The sequence below is a fragment of the Fundulus heteroclitus genome, chromosome 22, assembly GCF_011125445.2.
Source record: "Fundulus heteroclitus isolate FHET01 chromosome 22, MU-UCD_Fhet_4.1, whole genome shotgun sequence".
Taxonomy (NCBI): Eukaryota; Metazoa; Chordata; class Actinopteri; order Cyprinodontiformes; family Fundulidae; genus Fundulus; species Fundulus heteroclitus.
Window position 1 is genome coordinate 37,186,924 of NC_046382.1, and position 21,080 is coordinate 37,208,003.

At 40.9% G+C, this 21,080-nt stretch overlaps 1 protein-coding gene across 1 annotated transcript; it reads right to left on the minus strand.

The window, feature by feature from the left end:
- Positions 1-574: 574 nt before the first annotated feature.
- LOC105933364 (high-affinity choline transporter 1) lies at positions 575-19,764 on the minus strand. The gene is made up of 8 exons (XM_012872855.3): positions 19,500-19,764; positions 17,309-17,422; positions 13,739-13,894; positions 9,762-9,910; positions 7,777-7,920; positions 7,364-7,517; positions 3,955-4,172; positions 575-3,866 (listed from the first exon to the last, which is right to left on the minus strand). Exons 1-8 carry the CDS (start codon positions 19,681-19,683, stop codon positions 3,318-3,320), a joined length of 1,668 nt encoding a protein of 555 aa, XP_012728309.2. The 5' UTR covers positions 19,684-19,764; the 3' UTR covers positions 575-3,317.
- Positions 19,765-21,080: the final 1,316 nt, after the last annotated feature.

Below are 21,080 nucleotides of genomic sequence, written 5' to 3' on the forward strand. Positions count from 1 at the left end.
GAATATCACACTTACACAGGAGTGCGGTTTCTTCTATCGTGTACATACAGCAGTGCCAAAAGGAAAATGATCAAAGTTAACAGCCGTGTTTAGTTCGTGCATGCACACCATGCATCTTATTTCATGGCAGGTTCATTTGCACGGCTGTTTAATTATTAGTAACGACATTCATAAACTTCTAATGAATCAGTTCCTGACTAAATCGCTGCACTCACTGCAACACAAAACTATGCTGTATGTTTAAACATGGGAATAACCACACCACCTTTATATTCAGCATAACGGATACCTACAACACACTGGCAAACTAGCTGCAAGGGCTTTGTGTCCAGTTGTTTGTCAGAGATGGGGAATCGATGTGAGCAGCTAAATTACTGAAGGAAAATGGCCTCAGCTTCAGAAAACAGAGTCTCACACCGGCAGAGACTTTGGTTGGACAGACCAGAGTCGCTTCTTTATTACTCCGGACAGAAGTCCAAACAAACTGGGAGCTGGACTGAGATGCCGAAGAGACTCATGTTTTCTTTTTTTAAACAACCCTCATGCATGTACTAAGAAGACAGTTACAAAAAAATTCTGGTTTGGAACCACAGTCTCATTAATGACTTCTATTTTAATAAAATCAAACATGTCCATCGACAAGAGCGAATGGCTTACCCCATTGAGGTACAGAAGGAACAGGGAGAAAGGGGAACAGAAAAATTAGGCATTTATATTGCCCGTATGATGGACCCCAGCATGATCAGTACATTTATACAGATGACCTATGTGGTGCTGTTGTCTAGGTGACATCTTGTTTTGTAAATTATTTTATTATTCAATCATTACATTCATTTTTTTTCCTCGTGTGTTAAACGGATTCAGGTCAATTTGCCACTTTATATCTCATTTCATACCCATATACCTTACCATCGAGTCCTTTTATTTCTCTTGGAAGTCAAGGACTGTGATAAATTATGGAGATAAATAGAAATGTTCAAATCTCACATGTAATTTGATTTAATTTCAGATTTCCCTGAAAACTATAAAATTGACTGTATTTCCAATGACCATGGACCTGATCCCAAATTTTGTTCCACTGACTCCTACAAAATATGAAATATTGCAACTTCCGATCAAAATAAAATAACCACCTCCTTCTGATATATAATAACTATCTGGGTCACATTTCCTTACAGTAGACTCAGCTGTTTACACAAATATAATTAAAATCATTGTTTGACTAAAGCGGGAATTAAACATCCTCCTGCGAGATAAGAACTGCCGCCTGGTGGGTGCGAAATACCCAAAGGCAGATGGCCCTTTTTTTTTTTGGGGTCAGAAAAGATCAAAACTTTCAGAAGGTACCGATTTGTGAAAAGGCAAACTGACCATATTAAAAATGGCCACTGATACATTTTTTTAATATTAAAAATATCTAAAAGTTGGAAAGGTAAACAACAGTAAAAAAAAAAGAAAAAGAAAAAAAAGTGAATTTTAAACAAAAACTAAATATTTAAGCAGACACTTAAGAAGCCATAAAAATCCATTAACACAGACAATAAAGTCACCGGTTTAACAGTTTAGCAAAACTAGTTGTTGCCAAACCAATAGAGTTCCTATGTTTTGGTGTCAAGGTGTTTTTTATTTCTTTTTGTTGCAGTTTACCTCAAAAGTCAGAACCCGGATCGCTGTCAACTTAACTGTGCCCGCTGGAGGTTGAAAAAGCAGTGGGGTTTGCTAATTGTTATGCTCAGCGGCATTTTCTCCATTCACTGTCTATAGCAGCTCCTTCTCTACAGATTGTACAGTACTGCATACATGTGACCGATATAAACAGACACATACCTTAGTGAGAGTTTTTAAAAACAATAACTGGTATGCCGGCTATCACTACATTGGGGAGAGAGTGGCGCAGGAGTTCGTCCTGCAGTTGGCAGGTTGCTGGTTCAATCCCCCGTTCCAACCATCTCAGTCACTGGGAAAGACTCTTCACCCAGAGGGCCCGATGTATGGCTGCCTTGCCTCTGTCAGTCTGCCCCAGGGCAGCTGTGGCTACTAACACAGCTCACCACCGTCAGGGTGTGAATGTAGTGTAAAGCGCTTTGGGGTCGTCAGACTAGCTCTACCATTACAAGCCATTTATAAGTTGGCAGCCATTTTGGATTTTGAGCTGTGCTTTCGTGATACACCCCAAACTTTTCAAGTCTATTATTCCTGTTAGTATTTTTAACTTGGACATTAAAAATGAATTGATGTCTGTCATCAGAAAGGAACTCCCCATTACATCCCAGCAAGCTCCCAGGGTTTAATCCATTGTTAACGCATGAGTTTACCCATCAAAGCTAATCCTGCTTGCTTTTTGTAGCCGACGGTTTAGCAGCCATTACTTCTAACTTGTTGCTAAAATTAAAAGTCTGCAACTACAGGTCGCATCAGTGCATCAGATTTTTTTCTTCAGTTCTTACAGAAAAATGTCAGGTCTTGTGATCTGGCATGATTTTCTAGCGGACAGTCACCGACATTAGTGCAAAAAAGGGGATCTTTAAAACCTACCTGCAGCTCATATAGCCAGCATGTTTTACTGTATTTTGAACATAAGGTAGACAAAAAGTCTGAGATAACAACATAAACAAGCTCTAAACAGCTGGCTTATTTCTATGACCTAAATTCTGAGTTGGATGCTGTTAGGACTAAAGTTGAGGCGTTTTTTTCAAACCAAACAACGAGTCAGAAACTGTACGGCTATACGGTTAGAGAGGAGACCAGAGGAGCCTCGTCATTCTTTACAGACCGCCATTTTGAACCAACAATCTGAACAGACCTCACCAAAACTCTTCCACACCACGAACTTAAAAGATGGTGAAATGACAAAACGATGCTGATACAGGTTGACTTGTTACGCCACAGAATGTTTTTCCCACTTAAGCTAACATTAGCCTACGTTAGTGCAAGCTAGTGCTAGCTATGACAGTTCATATACTAAATACAGAAAGCCAATAATTTATAGTGTTATACAGGCCTAATGAGTATCTTTTTTTTTAAATCCAAATTCAAATGTGTCACTAAAGTCTTATTTGGGAGTTTTTTTTCCACTAAACATGACCGATTTGAACCAATTATTACGTGTTTAGTAATCCAGGATTTAACATTTCACTGCTGCATAAAACTGCAGAAATGTTGGGCTCTTTTAACAAAAAGCATATGTTTTGGTTTTCCCGTTACTGCATTCAAATAATGCAAACTGCTAAAAATATCAACTAGGCTCCAACAACTAAAACCAACGTGAAATCATTGTTTCAAAAGATATCAAACTGCGTATCGTAGGACATCAATCTCTAAAATTTGGTCTCTAACTTTAGTTGTTCGCACTCTTTCCTCTCCTCGGTTTGATCATTCAAGTTGTGGTCCGTAGTGACAGGTTTGTGGCCATCTTGTGCCGAATAATGACCTTTTACGTTAAAAACGTCCCACTTCTCAGGAATCAGGCCCCTGTTGAAGAGCACGGATGCCAGATAGGAGAACAGCAATATGGAAAATACAGCGGACAGCATGCAGATGGTCCTGATTGGCGAGCGCTGGACGTAGACTCCGTTTTCCAGAGTGCATCCTGGGAATTGGAGGACGGCCGGTATGCCGAGCTGCGGCTCCCCGCAGAGCACCCGCAGCAGGATTCCAGTAACGCAGCCCAAAACGGCCCCGTAACCATTGGAGACGCTGAAGAAGAGGACGCAGACGAGCTGAGGTAGCATGAGGGTGTACGTGAGATCCGAGCGCAGGATCCAGATCATGAGGACACTGTTGTCCAGGAAGGTGAGCGACGTACCAGCCAGGCCCACCACTATCACAGACAGCCGGATCACCCACTGGATCTCGTGCTCGGACGCCTGCCAAGAAAGGACACGACAAAAAAAACAAAACATCAGCAGCAGAAGGAAAGTATGCGCGCCCGCTTCTCCTCGCCTTTCTCCCCACCTGTGTCCTCAGGATGGTCTTGTAGATGTTGGAGGTGAAGATGGAGGCCGCAGACAGTAAAGCTGAGTCCGTCGACGACATCACGGCGGCTGCCACCGCTCCGATGCCGACGATGGAGATATAGTTGGGGGTGAGGTGCTGCAGGACAATTGGCAGGACGAGACCAGTCTCCCCGCGTTCAAAGGGAGACGGAGATCCGTAGGAGGTCAGATTCCAGTCTGAGGAGCACAAGTAAAGACTCACAGCAAAGAAAACAACTCCCATCGAGGTGTCGTAGGCGGGCACGACATTTCTACGTCTGGAGGCTCCTCCCGAAGAAGCTTTAACCCCGTAATCTTTTAGAAACCTTTTTGACGTTTTGCCACGTTACAGCCACAAGCGTCAGTGTAGAAGTAGAGCTAATAAAACTAGAATATTGTGAATCAATGCAACTGCGCCCCTATCTTCACAGCTGATCGCAGCAACTCTAGTCAGTCAGGACGGTTCTACCCGGTGCACCACGGTGTATTTCTGAAGCCGCTTCTCTAAAATACGCGGCTGTTCTGTTTTTGCCATCGTTCAGGCAGGAAGTCAGTTGTTGAAAAGCAAAGTGGACCCGGTCAGTCATCAGTGATTGTGGATCACAGAGGTTAGGGAGTTTGTCTTGCAATTGGCGGGTTGCCGGTTCGTCCCCTGCACGGACTCTGTTGTTGTGTCCTACGGCAAGACACTTCACCTGCATTTCCTGCTGGCAGTGGTCAGAGGACCCGGTGCATGGCAGCCTCGCCTCTGTCAGTCTGCCCCAGGGCAGCTGTGGCTATTAACATAGCTCACCACCGTCAGGGTGTGAATGACTGAACTGTAGTGTGAAACACTTTGGAGGTTGTCAAGACTAGTTAAAAGTGCTATACAAGTACAAGCCATTCACCATTTAATGCATCAATACGTCATCTGCGACTCCATCACCGGCCCACCAGTGGATCTCACTTCATACTTGATGCCATGGACGATAATTTAAATTGGGCGATATGGCTTAAAAATAAAATTATTATACCAAATCCGATTAATCGTTTTTTTTGGTTTGACAAAATGAAATTACATGAAAAACTTGCTTAAATGTGACCCACCAGCCACTGTCCTGGGTCGTCAGAAACTACTGCATGGTGTGGGTGGAGTTATGGTGAGACTGCTGATGTAATCTCTTCAGAACGTGCTGGAGGACCGAGGTGTAAACGCTGTGGTTTAGTTTCTCCAGTCCTCGTTGCTCTGGACTGCATACACAACACCGCTCAGCTGTGGTTTGGGTGTTCTGTCTCTTGGGATGAACCAGTTTTTGTCTGAGAGTGTTATCAGGTTTGAAATTTACCGGTACGTTGTGTTTCCAAATACAACATACCAGTGTTTCCAAACACAACACACCACACCACCAGTCAGTTGCCTCCGATTTAAGCCTGTTCCGATGACCCGGATAACTGAGAATCTGCACAGGCATATCCAGAGTAACTTCTGGGCTAAATTCCTGCATCTCCTGGCTTTTCAGTTTCAGAAAGCTCAGAAGCCTTTACCCTGAGTCAAATTATGACAACAAATTACAAGTTGTATATACTCTGAGCTTTTCCTCCTTTTTAGCTGAGATCTGCACAAGGAAGTGTCAGAAGAGGCGTGTCCTTTTGTGGAAGAGCCTGTATGCTGGAGCACAAATACTCCACAGAAATCTCTGTTGGGAGAGGCTGATCAGACCACAGTTACATGTTTTATCATTTCCTAAATAATTTATTTCCAAGCGTTACCTTTTTTCGCCGCTGTTAATGATTTATCTAAATATTCTCAGCCCGCTTATTGGTTTTCTAACACCAGGGGGCGCTCTCAGTTCTCAACATTTTCTTTGTGCTGCACTTTGTTTTTATGCCAACAGCAGCTTTCTAATAATGTAGGAGACGCAGAAATTCTTTCAAAGGCAACTATATGTCACTCTGTCAGGAATATTACTGTTGCACTCAGAGTTTAGAGACCCACAAGATTAATAACAGAACTACACAGAATGAAAGCCGTAATTTATTCGGTTTAGAATTTTCCATCCATAGATTTTTACCCCCAACCCCATTAGGGCTACGGCACATTTTTTCACTTAAATAACGCCACCTTTTACTTAAACTTAAAATATAAATATACATGATTACTATAAAGTGAGGTTGACACAAATTATAAACCTACAAGAAAATCAGTGTCAACAAATTTTTAGAAGGATAGGTGAAGCCAAATTCTGGCCAAAAGATGATTTGCCATATCAGTTACTTCTATAACTCACACCATTCCATCATTAATAGCATATGTTGATTACAGCCAATTAATGCTTGAGTTGATTAAGGTTCACATAACAATAACTTATAATTGGACCTGATTAAACTGTAACGCTGCCTGCCTGTCTGGTTGCACCTAGACACGTAATCAATGCCCCCCCTCCCCTTTGGGTGTTGAATGAGTTCAGTGTGAGAATACAGCTTTAATTCTCTGTCAAATAACATTCATATCACTCATGCATTGACTTTTTCAGCAAATCTCTACTCTAACTCACTTTTTCTGCACGTTTTCCTTTTTTGTTAGTTATGGATTATTTCTTATTCCATCTATCCATCCATTTTCTGACCCGCTTAATCCCTCATGGGGTGCTGGTGCCTATCTCCAGCTGTCCATGGTCAAGAGGCAGGGTACACCCTGGACAGGTCGCCAGTCTGTCACAGGGCAACACAGAGACAAACAGGACAAGCAATTGTCCTAAGGAGAATTTAGAGAGGCCAATTAACCTAACAGTCATGTTTCTGGACTGTGGGAGGAAGCCAGAGTACCTGGAGAGAACCCATGCATGCACAGGGAGAACATGCAAACTACATGCAGAAAGACCCAGGGTTGGACTTGAACCCAGAACCTTCTTGCTGCAAGGCATCAACGCTACCCACTGCGCCACTGTGCAGCCCAGATTTCTAATTCCACTCGTGGGAAATTGACACTTCCAGGCTTCTTATTTCCTGCCATTGCCATGGTGAATCGTGTTATGTGCGTTCCATTAATGAGGGCTTCTTTAATGCTTTGGCTAGCACTCAACTCAGGGTTGACAGGATGCTGAGTTTAGTTACCTGCCTGATATCACCTGTTCTGAAACTGAAAAACGCTGAGTACGACAGCGTGAGGTAGAACTACCGAGTGCAGCAGCTTTCTACTCAGAGGAGATCGGCCATTCCTTCTGGAACGGGGCCCTGGTGTCAAAAGGTTTGGACATCACTGGTTCATGTGTTAGAATGGCTTAGTCAAAGTCTAGACCTCAAACCAAATGAGAATCAATCAACTGGTGGTTTACAGATGCTCTCCACTCCATCGGACTGACAGCAACAGGATATTGTAAATGAATTTATTTTCGCCGTCTGGCTCCTACTTGTTGATGCAGCAGCTGCTCCCAGGAGAATGGGCGGTATTCCTAACGTGGGAACGATAAATGCAGCAGCAAAGCAGGTGATCTTGGCTGTAGCTGAGGACACAGCAGAAAGCGTCCTTTGGTGAAAATTCTGCAGACCCAGGTTCCCCAAACCCTGAGAGGAAGGGAACAAAGAGAATAATAGGGAAAATAAGAGACATGGGAAACTGGAAGGGGATGTACTGTGTCACAGAAAGATGTTGGATTTGGCTGAAGGAATGTTTCCCTCAAGGTGGAGCCAAGACGGCTCAAGTATCCCCAGACTTCAGAAAACTTCAGAATAATTCTACCATGATAGATCCTAATTCTCAAAGTCATCTCCGGCTTTTTCAGCAAGTTTGAAACAGATGAATTCACATTTCTATGGGTCGTACCAGAAGTAAAAAGTTATCAATCCACCTCCACGCTCTGTCTGCCTCCAGGGAACCCACCCAGGGGGTCTGGAAGGTTCGGTTGAAGGCCGTCTCTGTGATGTCCAAGACTGCAGGACTCGTCAGAGCGAAGGGGACACACAGCCACTAGGGTTAGAGTTAACAACATCACAGCTGGATAGGTTTATTTAGAAATGCCTTTTCCAGAAATAAGATGACAGATGACAAAAATAAATAGCATTTAGTCCTGAATCGGTTTATCTTAGATCAACAGGCATTGCTGTTTGTCGACTGTCTAGAAACGACACTGTTCCAGTCAAAAGTTTGTTATGGACGTCATAAACTTGACATCATTCATTTGAGCTGTTCTGGATGGAATGATTAAATAACATACAACTTTTTTTGAAAAACAAGACCATTTTAAATGTTACTATGGATTTTCTGTAATCCACAAAGGGTCCATCTTATACAGATGGAATCAGACACCCCCCGAAAATAGTTGGATGGATGTCAGTGTTCTCCTGGATCACATGCTTTTTACAGCCATCAACAAACCTCTGGCACGAATCTGGTTGAAAGAACCACGTTTGAAGGCAGAACTGGTACAGCTCACTTAAACTGCTTACATTCTTGGAAAGGGCCTAGTACTTTCTGACTCTATGGGATGTCCACTTTTGAAGCCTAATGTTGCCCTGGCTTATCCTTTTGGGATCGTTGCCCTGCTGGAACACCTAATTGCGGCCATGTTTCAACCACCTCACCCAAACTTTACCTCTCAGGTCAAAAGAAACTGGCCAGGAGCGTTCAAGGATAACCCAGAAATCTGCGACCCTAAACACACGGGGAGCACCGCCGCAAATCTCCTAAATGAACACGGCTCGGCTAACGAGGGAATGTGCTGAAGGGTGCTGAGGCAGGCCAAATCACTGGGCTGAACGGAACAGGTCCGAGAAGGATCGCTGGGCATCGCACCTTGGACTGTTGGCCGCTGGCCAGACGCTGCCAGAGAGGGTATCTGATAGAAAATAAAAGGATGATAGTTTCTGCAGTGCCCTTCATGCTTGCCATGCTGGAACGCTAGCGTTACTTTGCAGAGTGGGTGCTGACCAAGGAAGGAACTAACAACTTGAATCTGTGATGAAATATACAACTGCTCACGAAGAAAAGTAAAAAAAAAAAACAACAACAGCTTTATAGTCACAAGAAACAATGAATGAGCAATTTACTCATAATGTCAGAACAGTATGTTTGAAGGAGTGTAGGTGAGCCTTATAGACCTAAGAACACTGGACCAGCCACCATCCATGTTGGTAGCATCATGCTGAGGGTTTGTATAAAGATTTTGGTTTAACCCCAACCTCACGGACACGGAACATTTATGGGCTGTGTTTAAAAGCCAGGTCCCTGAAAGAAAACCAACCTGTTTCACTGACTTCTAGCATTCCCGATTAGAAGAACGGTTAAATGCCCAGAAAGAATCATGGCAGAACCTCCTTTGTCACAACGACAAAATTGCATGAGTGCACCTCATTCGTGCAATTTTTCCTTCTTCCGTTCTTTATTCTTTGAGCCACTGCTCGTACTTCCTAAGGTGCATTTCACCAAATATTAGCAGCTGTGTATTTATTGGAGTCTGATGGCATATGTTTGAAGCTGTGAAGGATTCGAAACAATTCGGTTCTTGTTTTTGAAAAATAATTTCAGTTGTATGTTAGATTATCAGTCCTCTCCTGATAAAATTAATAAAAAAATCTAACCCCCCAAATTAACGAGGTCATTCTACAATGGAAGTGGTCTGTGAGACCAAACTGTGGTTTATATCTTCCAAACTAAAAACAGCAATAATGCTTTCTCCACAGCTCTGCTATTCTATTCTCATCATTACTGGCTTTTTAAAAAAAATTTCCTTTGAAATACTGCTTAAGAGACATCTAAGATTTGAATGAGGAAAAATTTAAATAACTAAAAAAAACCCAAAAAAAACAGACCAAGCTGATGAAAATGAGGACGAGCTGAATGATGTCTGTGTAGGCCACAGAGTAGAGGCCTCCCAGCAGCGTGTAGGTGATGGCCACAGCAGCAGATATCCAGATGCTCACAGTGTAGGACAAATCCAGGATCACACTCATGGTAACGCCTACCAAAAAAAAAAAAAAAAAACAGCGTTTCAATCACTTATTGTAAACCGACCAACAGCAAAGACCTCAACACCTGCCTGGTTAGGTAATGAGGTAAAAAGCTACATTCATGACAAAAACCTTGGTTATACCAACTGGAATTATCATCACAGTTTTTCTACGAGAGGGTTTTAGTTCACATCTACACACATTTATGTTGTAGACAGAATTGGTCGGGTCCTTTCCAAGTAGAAAAAGTTAATCAGGCATTAAGACATTTTAACACAGGTCTAATTAAATTGAATAACCAATGTCTGAAACCCGAGACCGTCAGTTTATTTCACATCTGCCTTGCACAACATGGTTTTTTATAAATAAAGCTCCAGTTTTGTTTCGTTGTGGTTATTTTACAAATGTTAAACTATTCCAGCACTTTTTTTCTACAGTGCTGTGGCATGCCAGAGATTTCCGGGTCACTTCTAAAACATTCCATGGTATCAGCGTCAGAAGTCAAAGAGCATGCGTGCTGCACATATGCACCAGTGCTTCACTGAGCCAAATATAACATTACTCAATTACATGCTATGTTATTCAGGTTCTTTGTCTGCACTGCTAAAGATTTACTCCCCTCAGCATGCCGGATGCTTGAAATGGCTCCAACTGACTGATCTATTTTCAAATTCAGTTTGGCTAATGTTTTTTTTCAACTACTTGAAGCACCACTAGATGGTCATGAAAGGGGTGGGGGTGACATATAGTAAAAAGATCCATAAAATATGATAGATTTTATGGAAATAATATCCATAAAAATGCAACATGAACTAATTTAGGTTTCGAGCAGGACAGCGTGATAACCTCAAATCACGCATTGTTGTTGGTGATTGTTGCAATTTTGTTGTTTCATGCAACAAATACTAAAACTGTGGTAATATCTTCCTATTTATTGCAGACTTGTAATCCAGGCCGTATAGTGATCAATCCAGACACTGTTGTTGTTATTATATGAATCGTAGGAGCCACTTATAGTTCTTGGTGTTTGGGTATAGTTTGGGTCTGGTTTGTTTGGTTTGGGTAGCAGTGTTTTGTTTGCATACAGGTTGACACACTGACCCATATGTCGCTCTACCACTGGTGGCGGTGCAGATGGGAAATCTACATAGGTGAGTGGTGAGAGGGCAGAAAGTGTTTGGGCGACGGGAGGTCACCGCTTTCTTTTTCACAGAGTAGCCTACTGGTTAAGTTCTGCCATGTCCACACTCGCCATAATCAGCTGTCCATCTCACTTGTTGTCAAAGACCGCCACTCGGGACTTTGGACTGTTTGTTCATCTACAAACTGCATTCAATAAATGGGAACACCCCCGCAAATTATCTCTCAGTCGGGACATCATTCTGTAAGCGCATCAGAACCAGGATTGCCCGCAGCCACAAGCGATTAGAGAGATGCTAGATAGTCGCTACGTGAGTTATTTCCGTTCCTACAGCACGGTTATGATGAAAAGGTTCCCTCTGGCTACAGTATATCTGCTGTTTGTCCAATTAAACAACTTAGTTGGAGTTCCTTAGCGTTATACCAGGAGACGTCAATGCTTCCCTAAAATGTTTTCTACTGCATTATACAAGCATGTCTTGCTAGTAAAGACAACAAGAGTTACTGGTAGTTATATAACTCGTTAATATTAACTGCTCTCCTAACAAATGTTTTGCAATACCGAGTGATATTGCGATTCAGATAACAATTACTGTCTGCGGTTCTTTTAATCTCAGTGTATATACGAAAACCAACAAAAACCATGTTCCACACACTGTGCCGTTCTGAAATTGTCTGTGCGAATCCTGAAGCGCTTGCACACGAGAACACGGTGTTTTCTCTCTAGACTCCTGACAGGGATTAGCCAGTCAGTTCACTGTAGGAAGTCAGCAAGTAGATGTGATTACAACAGGCAATCCTGTACAGTATGTCAGATATGTGAGGCCGGGTGCTGGCCGTTACGTCGCTCTCGGCTCACTCGTCACTAGCCCGCTGGTGATGCATCAAAATAAAAATAGTTATCTTTGAAGACAGGTCGTGGGGAAAATTCCGGCTGACCCATTTTGTAACATGTCAATGAAACATAGTGGTGGTTGTGTTGCCGTGTTTTTGACCTCTGCCATCAGTACTTCAGTAGCAGACAGACTCTCACCTTGAGGAAAGCATACCTTCTGCCAGATTGTTTATCTGTTTTGTCCAGGAAACTTTCTCACTATCTGTTTGCCTTCTCTGTCCCCCCCTTTGTTTAGACTCTGAATTTGCTCTATGAGATACAAGCGCTTCTTTGACTAGCCTCCAACTGTATTTAATTCTCAGTGTTTTTCTTTCCTGTGGGAAAGGCATCTTCTAGACCAGGGGTGTCAAACATACGGCCCTGTCCTGTCTGGAAATGTGTCAATAAGAATTGTTGTCTTAATGCCAAAAAGAGCTCATCAGATTTGACTTTCACAAGTGGAGCAGTACTGCTTTTGCCATAGTGCTCCGCTTGATTTATGAATGTGAATAGTTTTATTATGATTCATGCGGGGAAAATCTCAAATGATATGGACACTACAAGGAAAGGAAGAACAAGAAGAAAAAAGGAAAAGGTGAAAGAAAGAGGAGATAAAAGGAAGAGAATGATAAAACAATTATTGAAAAAAAAAAAACATGTACTTTGTTTAATTAAAAATCTGAAGTTCCTATATTGTCCACGAGGGGCGCTGTGTTTTAATCAGCAGATGGTAGCACTGAGCTTCAGATGCGGAAAATTGATTTTAAATCATTTCTTAATTTTTATCTGTTTGATGTATTTTGTCATGCAGGACAGTGTTTTTAAGTTCCAAAAAATGTGAATAAATGTTTTTCAACATTGTATAATCACTGTGATCAGTTCTTATGCATAATGCACAAGTAAATGTTTAACTGAGTAAAAGTATTGTTGAAATTGCACATACTTTTCTTAAAAACGCTGAGGTTATTCATAATATATTGTGTAAAAGTGAAATTAATTTAATATAAAAATCAACAAAAAGTCCACTTTTATTAGTTCTATTTAATCTTGCAATGAGTTAACTCGTGTGGCCCTCTTGAGATCAGATTAAGCTGTATGCGGCTCCCCAACCAAAATGAGTTTGACACCCCTGTTCTAGACAGTAAGATTGATTTATTTAAGTTTTTAGATGGCAAAATAGCCGAGCTATCTGCTGTGGTAGCTAGCCTGCAGTCAGCTACTTATCCAACTACACTCATAGCATTGTAGTTTTAAAGTAGTTTTACTTTTAAAAAAAGTGAACACCAGTACTTCTTGTGCTTCAACACCATGAATCTCTGTTTTTTTCAACTGGAAACTTTCCAAAAAGCTCAATTTGTCTTTCTTTCGCAGCCTTTTTTACTGCAACAGGTCACCGTGTCCTATCACACTGGCAATTTCTCTAATATCCCATAAAGAGGACATCAAACCAAAAGAGCAGGTGCTTGTCTAGTTACAAATAAACAAAAGCATTGCCTAAATAAATCATATTATATAATGTCATCAAATAAAGAGAAGATGGATGAACTGATCACTGCGTTGCTCCTCTTTTGACATGATCTGATGTACTGAGACAGTATAAACATAACGTAACCCAGCTGAAATAAATTTCAACAACACAGGTAATCGCTGTTGTAGGTACCGCTGTAGTGCTTGTTTTCCTACTGGAATAATTTCAGAGCTACACAATAGAAATAGTTTCAGATGCACTCAGGGCCCCAGCTCCAAACAGCTGCCAGGATCAACACGTAGGGCGGAATGCGTCACACACACACTCGAGGTGGTGCATATATAGAAACATTCTTACCTAATCCGATGAGCGTTCCTGTCACCCACATGATCTCTGATATGAGACAGGCCACCGACAGAGCCGCTGTCGGAACTTTCCCATACTTGATATGGAAGGGATCCATCATGGTCACATACTTGTTGTTCCGCATCGGCTCGGCGAAGAAGAAGCCACCTTCATGATCCGAGATGAAAAAGCGAAAGCTTTGGTTGTAAGTGACGACAGTCATGTGTCGTGCAACAGAACAACAAACACATTACTTTTCTTTTTTTAGCACTTTCAGTTGAGACCTGGAGAACAGTGAGATCTGTGCGTCGACCAATAAAAAAAAGGTTTTTGCAAAAAGCTTGCTAGGATGTTTTTTATTTAAATCTGTGTTTCCACATAAAACAAGCGCTGGCAAGGCCAGCAAGTGTCTTCAGAACCTAAACAGTAGTCATCTGGCATGCAAGTACACTGGTATGCAGTACTTTACAGTGTGCATACAACAGAGCAGTGGACTGTTTTATAACTGACCCTTTGTTCACTACAGCACACCTAGCTCTTTATTCTGGCATTAAAAACGCACCATAGAACACGTTCCATGTGTTTGTTATTAAACCTGTTGTACTCAAGCTGAATGTTGAAGCTAGCTGGTTTAAGACTCATCAGTGTGTCTGCTTGCTGATCGTTCAGCTAAATAGCTGGTGCTTCAAAATAAAATATGTCAATTTCAATCAACCCTGCCCCTCTTCACGTCTATGTGTCTTTTCATCGTTGTTCTCAACATATGAGAACAGTGTTTGGCAACAGATCAAAATGACTTTAACATTACAGGAGTGGATCAGGCAATGGTCTTGAAGGCTACTGCAGATCTGAATACCACTGTATCCAAAGACATGTACAACATAGATGCAGCGTTCCTAAAAAAACATATGCTCATACTATAATCCAGCATTTGACCCATATTATATACAGTATATTTATTAAAACTGGAACATTTCCAGATACTTGAAAAAAAGCATTAGTTAAACCCTTCTTTAAGTCCGGGAATACCACAGACGTCAGTAACTATCGACTAATAAGCCTAGTTTCGGTGATGTCAAAAATATTTGAAGAAACAGTTTCAGAACAATTAAATCAATATTTAGAAGCACATCAGGATGCACACTCTAAACATTCTGGTTTCAGACAAAACCATCCTACTGAATCAGACATCTGCACATTATTGGAAAACACTGTGCAGTTGCTTAACAAGAGAAACATACTGGGAGCCGTTTTTCCTGTACTTAAATAGGGTATTTGATACTGTAAGCCACAGTAGTCCCATTTCACAATTGTCATATTTTAACATGTCACATCAGGCACTATCATGGTCCGAGTCATATTTACAGGGCTGGGAACAATGTGTAGTTATTGATAATGCAAAATCTGGCCCATGTAAAATTAGGGAGGGAATCCCTCAGGGAACCATACTGGGGTCTACTCCCTTCAGCCTGTAGGGGAACGAGTTACCAGAGGGTGTGTCCTGAAGTCGGCCTTCAGATGTACAGATGTACGCTGATGACACTGTGCTTTATGTGCCCGGTAAAACCACTCCAGCTATTAGCAGCACATTGGCCAAAGGTCTTGAGAAAGTGTCTAATTGGTTAAAAAAATCCTGTTTAACATTGAACTTAAGCCAAACCTATGTGTTTTTCTATGACAACAATTAGGACAACAAACAATTCAAACATCAAAATGAATGGAGAACTCATTGAACAGGTAGAACAAGAAAAATATTTAGGAGCAATATTAGATTCTCAGTTCAATTTTAAAAGTCACATTAAAAGTATCGTGAGAAAAATGAAGGCTCGCACATGACCTATTTCAGAATGATCAGGAGTTGTCTGACATCGGAATGTGCTCATGTCTTTTTGAATACAATGGTCCTGTCACATCTGTCGTGCTTTATAATCGAACCTGAACATTTTTAGATAAAAAGCCAATTCGATTCCATCACTGTTACATTTGAAGCAAACATAAAATCTTACATTTTGTGAATTTCAGCTATACAAACTAGTTTTTAAACGTTTGGATAGACTTGCGCCTGAGCCACGTGGTACATTGGCTAACAGACTGGAAACCTCCAGATCAAGGAAAGCTGCTACATGCGGTGACTGTAAAGTTCCATTTTTGTAAAACATCTTTTGCTAAAACAATTAAACAATTCTGTGAGAGGAACCAACCTGTGGAATGGTCTTCCTGCAAATATTAAGACTTTGACTTGACTATCCACTTTCAAAGAACAAAGAGAATCCGGGCTGATACAGCAGCAGCAGGGTACCACATGCCCTATGAAACTCATAACAGTGTATGTGTATATGAGGTGTGGATCTTGAGGTTATGTGTTTATTTTATTACAGGGGTTTTATTAGGGCTAACTGTACAGAATACAGGCAAACCCATTTAATGAACAGAATACAGAACGAAAAGGTAGGACAACAAACTAAGAAACACACAGCCATTTTGTTTAATTGATTTTGTTTCAACTTACTCTCCAGGCTTGGCTTCTAAATCAAACTACACACTGACACATTTAGTTTGAAACAGGATACCACAAAAGAGCTTTGTCATTTGTTTGACAATCGGTATACAATGTGCGTGTTGAATCACACAAACATTGTAGATGTGTTTTTATGCCTTATCTCTAATGATCACTTGTTTTTAGCCTTACCAAGGTACTATACATGCCTGCCGCCGATACGGTCACCATCATTCCAGTTAGCGGCAAGTCACCCGCAAGGTATGTTATTAATTACACCACAGAGACTACTTTGAACACAGGGCCTACTTTAGATAAGCACAAGTTCTCCACTCTGTTTGTATAATGTAGAATGCTTAAGGTATACTATGTGGGATCTGTGTGACTGTACGGTCAAATGGAAAACTTCAAACAGGACGATAAATCAGATTGGTATTAGTTTAGGCTCCATGGACTATCATGATCCTCATCACCTCTTGTTTCAGCCTCGGCATGCTAGTTAGCATCCATCATAGCTAAGTCATTTCCTGGCTATAAGGCTGAACCCCTTTCAGCCCAACACTTCCTTTGTCTAATGGTCTACTTGTTAACAGCCGTGTGGCTGGATGAAAATGCATCAGCATCTAAGCTGGAAATTCCTAATTTTAGAATCCTGACGGGGTTTCCTTACAATTGTACCGTTACTATAAATGAGAAAATGCACCTACAGCTATTTAGGTTAAGATGTATTGTCTGTACTTGATGGTAATTACACTTAGATCTTTTGGTTTTGAAGCGTTTTCCTCTGTAGGTCCTCTTCCTGCTGCCACAGTGAACAGCCATTATTTACAGGCCTGTTTCATCAGCTGACGGGTTAAATCCGTCTTTAAAGCCCCCGGCACTGATGTATATGCCTAATAAGTAGAATTAGCTCTCAGCATAATGAAGTCTTCTTTTCTCCAATCCAGTAAGATGTGTAATGAGAATTCCAGCCTCATGGGGGTCCCTGGTGTAGCTATAAATAATTCGTCTTGACCATCCACAGTGAAACCGATCGGGACAAGCTCCGGCTGTCCTTAAAGTACGCCGCAGAAAGGAAATCTTACCAATTATGAAACACATTGTTGCTGTTATCGGCATCACTGCCCAGATCAGCCCCATAGAGGGGTTGTAGACGGCCTCAGCTGTGCCCACGATGAATCCTCCTCCTACCCACGTAGCTGTGTGATATAAATACAGATACAGGTTACCCAAGAGTAGTGAACATGAGGGCTGGCTGCTACTTGCTACAAGCGTATTTTATTAATTAAATTGTACTGTCAGAAACCAGTGATGAAAAAAAAACCACAAGTACTTATTTGTTCTGTGTTCTAATGCTAAACGATTAATGGAAATGTTAACAAATTTTACGTATATGAAAAAAAAAAACAGGCATTAAACTTCAAATGCGGTTGACTTTTTCTTTCAAAATAAAAAAAATTAAAAAACAGAAAAACGCAGACTGGTTGACTAAATTAAAATACTAACAATTTTGAAGTCAACGTATACTGATACTTTTAAAAATGGGTGGTTTATTGGGTGTTTGCGTGCATATATATATATATATATATATATGATAGATAGATAGATAGATAGATAGATAGATAGATAGATAGATAGATAGATAGATAGATATAGATAGATAGATAGATAGATAGATAGATAGATAGATAGATAGATAGATAGATAGATAGATAGATAGATAGATAGATAGATAGATAGATAGATAGATAGATAGATAGATAGATAGATAGATAGATAGATAGATAGATTCCCTGAAAGTAGTGGGCTTTCTATACACCTCAAAAGAGTTTTTATTGCATTGCCATAGAACAATGTTGATGAGTTGGAGGATCAGTATCTGTTTTAATAGGGGTATTTTATGTGGTACGCAAAGCCTGCTATCATATTAGCTGAGGTGTGGAGCGTGCCACAACATGAACCAACAAACTTGGTAATTTATGTATTATCTTAAAGACAATAAAATAAAATAATGAACAAATCAAAGCAAGCATCAGTTCATATTTATGTTTAGTATTTTAAAATAAAAAAAATGAAACGACCACTTGTTTAGTTTGAAGAGAGAATCCAACTATATAGGCTACTTGCGCCATGCATACGGTGTTACACATCTATTTTCTCTTTTTTTTTTTTTTTTGCCTGGCAGATGCCAAAAAGCGAAACTTATATGTCTAAGGTTTCTCTTTTGTCTTCGAATCACGTGAGAAGCAGCATTTAGTTCCCATATCTGGAACAAACTTCCAGAAAACCGAAGAAGTGCTGTATGAGCCGATGTGACGAGTGAATTTCTTCATTGTGAGATCAATAAAGACTATCTTATCTTATCTTAAAGCCTGAGTTCCTTTAAATCGAGATTAAAAACACATTTGTTTAGGATTGCCTTCGACTGTTCTAGTTAAACTGTTTACCTGAAACATCATTAGTTATACTTTATAGTCCAACTGCTTTTAACATTTGCTTTTAGTTTATATTTCCCCATGTTTTATTTTGTTTCTACATTCTATTCCAACTCGCTTTTATTCAGTTTTATTTTCCTATATTTGAATCACGTAAAGCACTTTGCATTGTCTTTGCCCGGAAATGTGCTAAACAAATAGATTTGCCTTGCTTTGCCTTCTGTTTCTTCTCGGAGCCTTAACGACACGCGCCGCTCAGACAGACGTAGCCCGCCCCGCGGTGAGTGTGCGCGTGAAGGGCAGTAAAGTCCGTCTGTCCGGCCGAACATGAACGGACTGACCTGTCCTGGTCCACCTGCATGATGCCAGCCCAATACGTTTAATAACAAACACTTCAAACCAGCAGACTGGACCTGAAGGACAAACACAGAGCATGCGGGTCCGAAAGTTACATTACCATGAAAGCCGAGGCGAGACGTTTTAACCCCGAGTCATTGTCATTTTTGCTTTAGACATCTCATTTAGTCTCGCATGCAACATATATTTTTTTCTTCTTCTTTTTTTTTTTAATGCGAACTGTTTTCTTTTCCAGCCCCATCAGCATTGTACCCTGAAACAGTTCCTCTTAAAAGCAGCTACCGGTCTATTTATACCAAATCCGTTCACCCATTTGCCTGATTATGGTTTATGAAGCCATAGCCTTAAATTCGCACCAGCCTAGAATAAACCACATTTATTCTCATTAGAATAACATCGTCTCGTCTGAAGCGCGGAGCCAAAGCGGACCCAGGCTTTTGCCCTTGCGTCCCCGTTTGTTCTGTCTCCAGCCGCGGTCACTCGCCTGTCATGGTGAAGATGCCGACCACCAGGTTGATGCCCCGGTTCCCCAGCAGCGCCATCTCGGTCTTATCCCCCCGGCATTTCTTGGCCTCTTTCTTGGACTTGACCGAAGCCCAGATGCCGATCCCGAGGACCAGCAGGTAGAAAAGCATCATCACGGCCACTCCGGGGATGTTGAGAGCCATGATGAGGCGGCGGGAACCTGATGGAGGAGGAAATGAGCGTCTGCCTGCTGCTGCTGCTGCACATGTCTTTCTTCTGCTACGCGGAACTATGGGGCGCCAGAAGTGCCACAGTCCAATACAGGAAAAAAAAAAAAAAAAAAGAAGAAGAAAAAAACAGAAGAAAAAACACATGTTCAATAAATATTTATATACGAGAAAATCGTTGTAAAATTAGGGATACAGGTATTAAATAAATATATGTTTTTATATAATTATATAATTCTGTCTGACATACACTAAAATTATAATATATAGAATGATAAACTGCAGAGAGAATGCAAAATATGGAAATAATGTTGTAAAAATTTCCACATAGCAATTTCTTTTCAGCTTTTTAGATATTCAAATATTTAATTTCATATTTTCACACATTTGAATAATTAGGATTCATGTATTCATTATAAACATGTTGAATTGTGTTTCATTTTAATGCCTCTCAATGCCTGCCTTCATTGTGTAACATTGTCTCTAACAGTTCAGATCCGGCTGAATACACGTCCGTTAACCCCGTGTTAGTTCTGCGTTATGTTATGTTGTATTGAATGAAGAAAGGACCCTGAGCGAAACCAACTGCTGGTTGCTCTTTTTTTTACTGGATGAAGGTTGAAGGATTTGTCTGTACGAGTGAACAGAAAAACATGAAGGCTCTTTAACATGCTTCCTTCCACTTAGCACACAGGTCTCACGCTCCTCCTCTCAGTTAGTCTGGCGCAAACTGAGAGAAGCACCTTGAGGCCATCACTAGGCCTGCGACTTTAGCGTTAATACCTGTGACAGTACAGGTATTAACGCCAGTCTGAATACAACATCCAGGCATACAGGCAATAAAACCCATTTAAAACATATAGGACTAATGTTCATCAGGATTTGGTGACATGTTTCAAAAGTAAAAGTAAAGATATAATTTCAAGCTGGTTACATTTGCATGGCCAGGGAAGTATCCGGCAAAGTACGTCAGCCATCTGTAATCTGTAAATTGCTCCTGTAATCATGATTTTACAGTAAATGTAGCCTGTTTCTAGCAGTCCTGCCTTTTAAGTCTGCAACTCCAGAAAACACATCACGATTTTGTTTGACCAAGCCCGTTCTAAAACTTTACTTAGCAAAAATAATTTTCAGAAATTGACCTAATGAACCAGTAAAAACAATTTCCATCAATATTCATATGAGTCATAGAAACCTGCTGTGACATTTAGTCATATTGCAAAAATAAATATCTTTAAACAGGTTTTTAATTTTAAAGTGACTGCTGACATTACAAACTGAAACCGTGAACAAATTGTAACCTGGGCTTCCATCACACCTCAGCGGAGGCTGATCCCCTCTATGCCACGCTGTGGTGATACCGTAATTAATGC

Bases quoted from the DNA above. Each gene is read 5' to 3' on its own strand.
- LOC105933364 (XM_012872855.3), bottom strand. From the start codon at position 19,683: ATGGCTCTCAACATCCCCGGAGTGGCCGTGATGATGCTTTTCTACCTG. The intron at 17,423-19,499 runs GCGAGTGACCGC...TATATCACACAG, and splicing joins CGGCATCTTCACCATGACAG to CTACGTGGGTAGGAGGAGGA. The intron at 9,911-13,738 runs GTAAGAATGTTT...TTTTTTTGGTAG, and splicing joins AGGAACGCTCATCGGATTAG to GCGTTACCATGAGTGTGATC.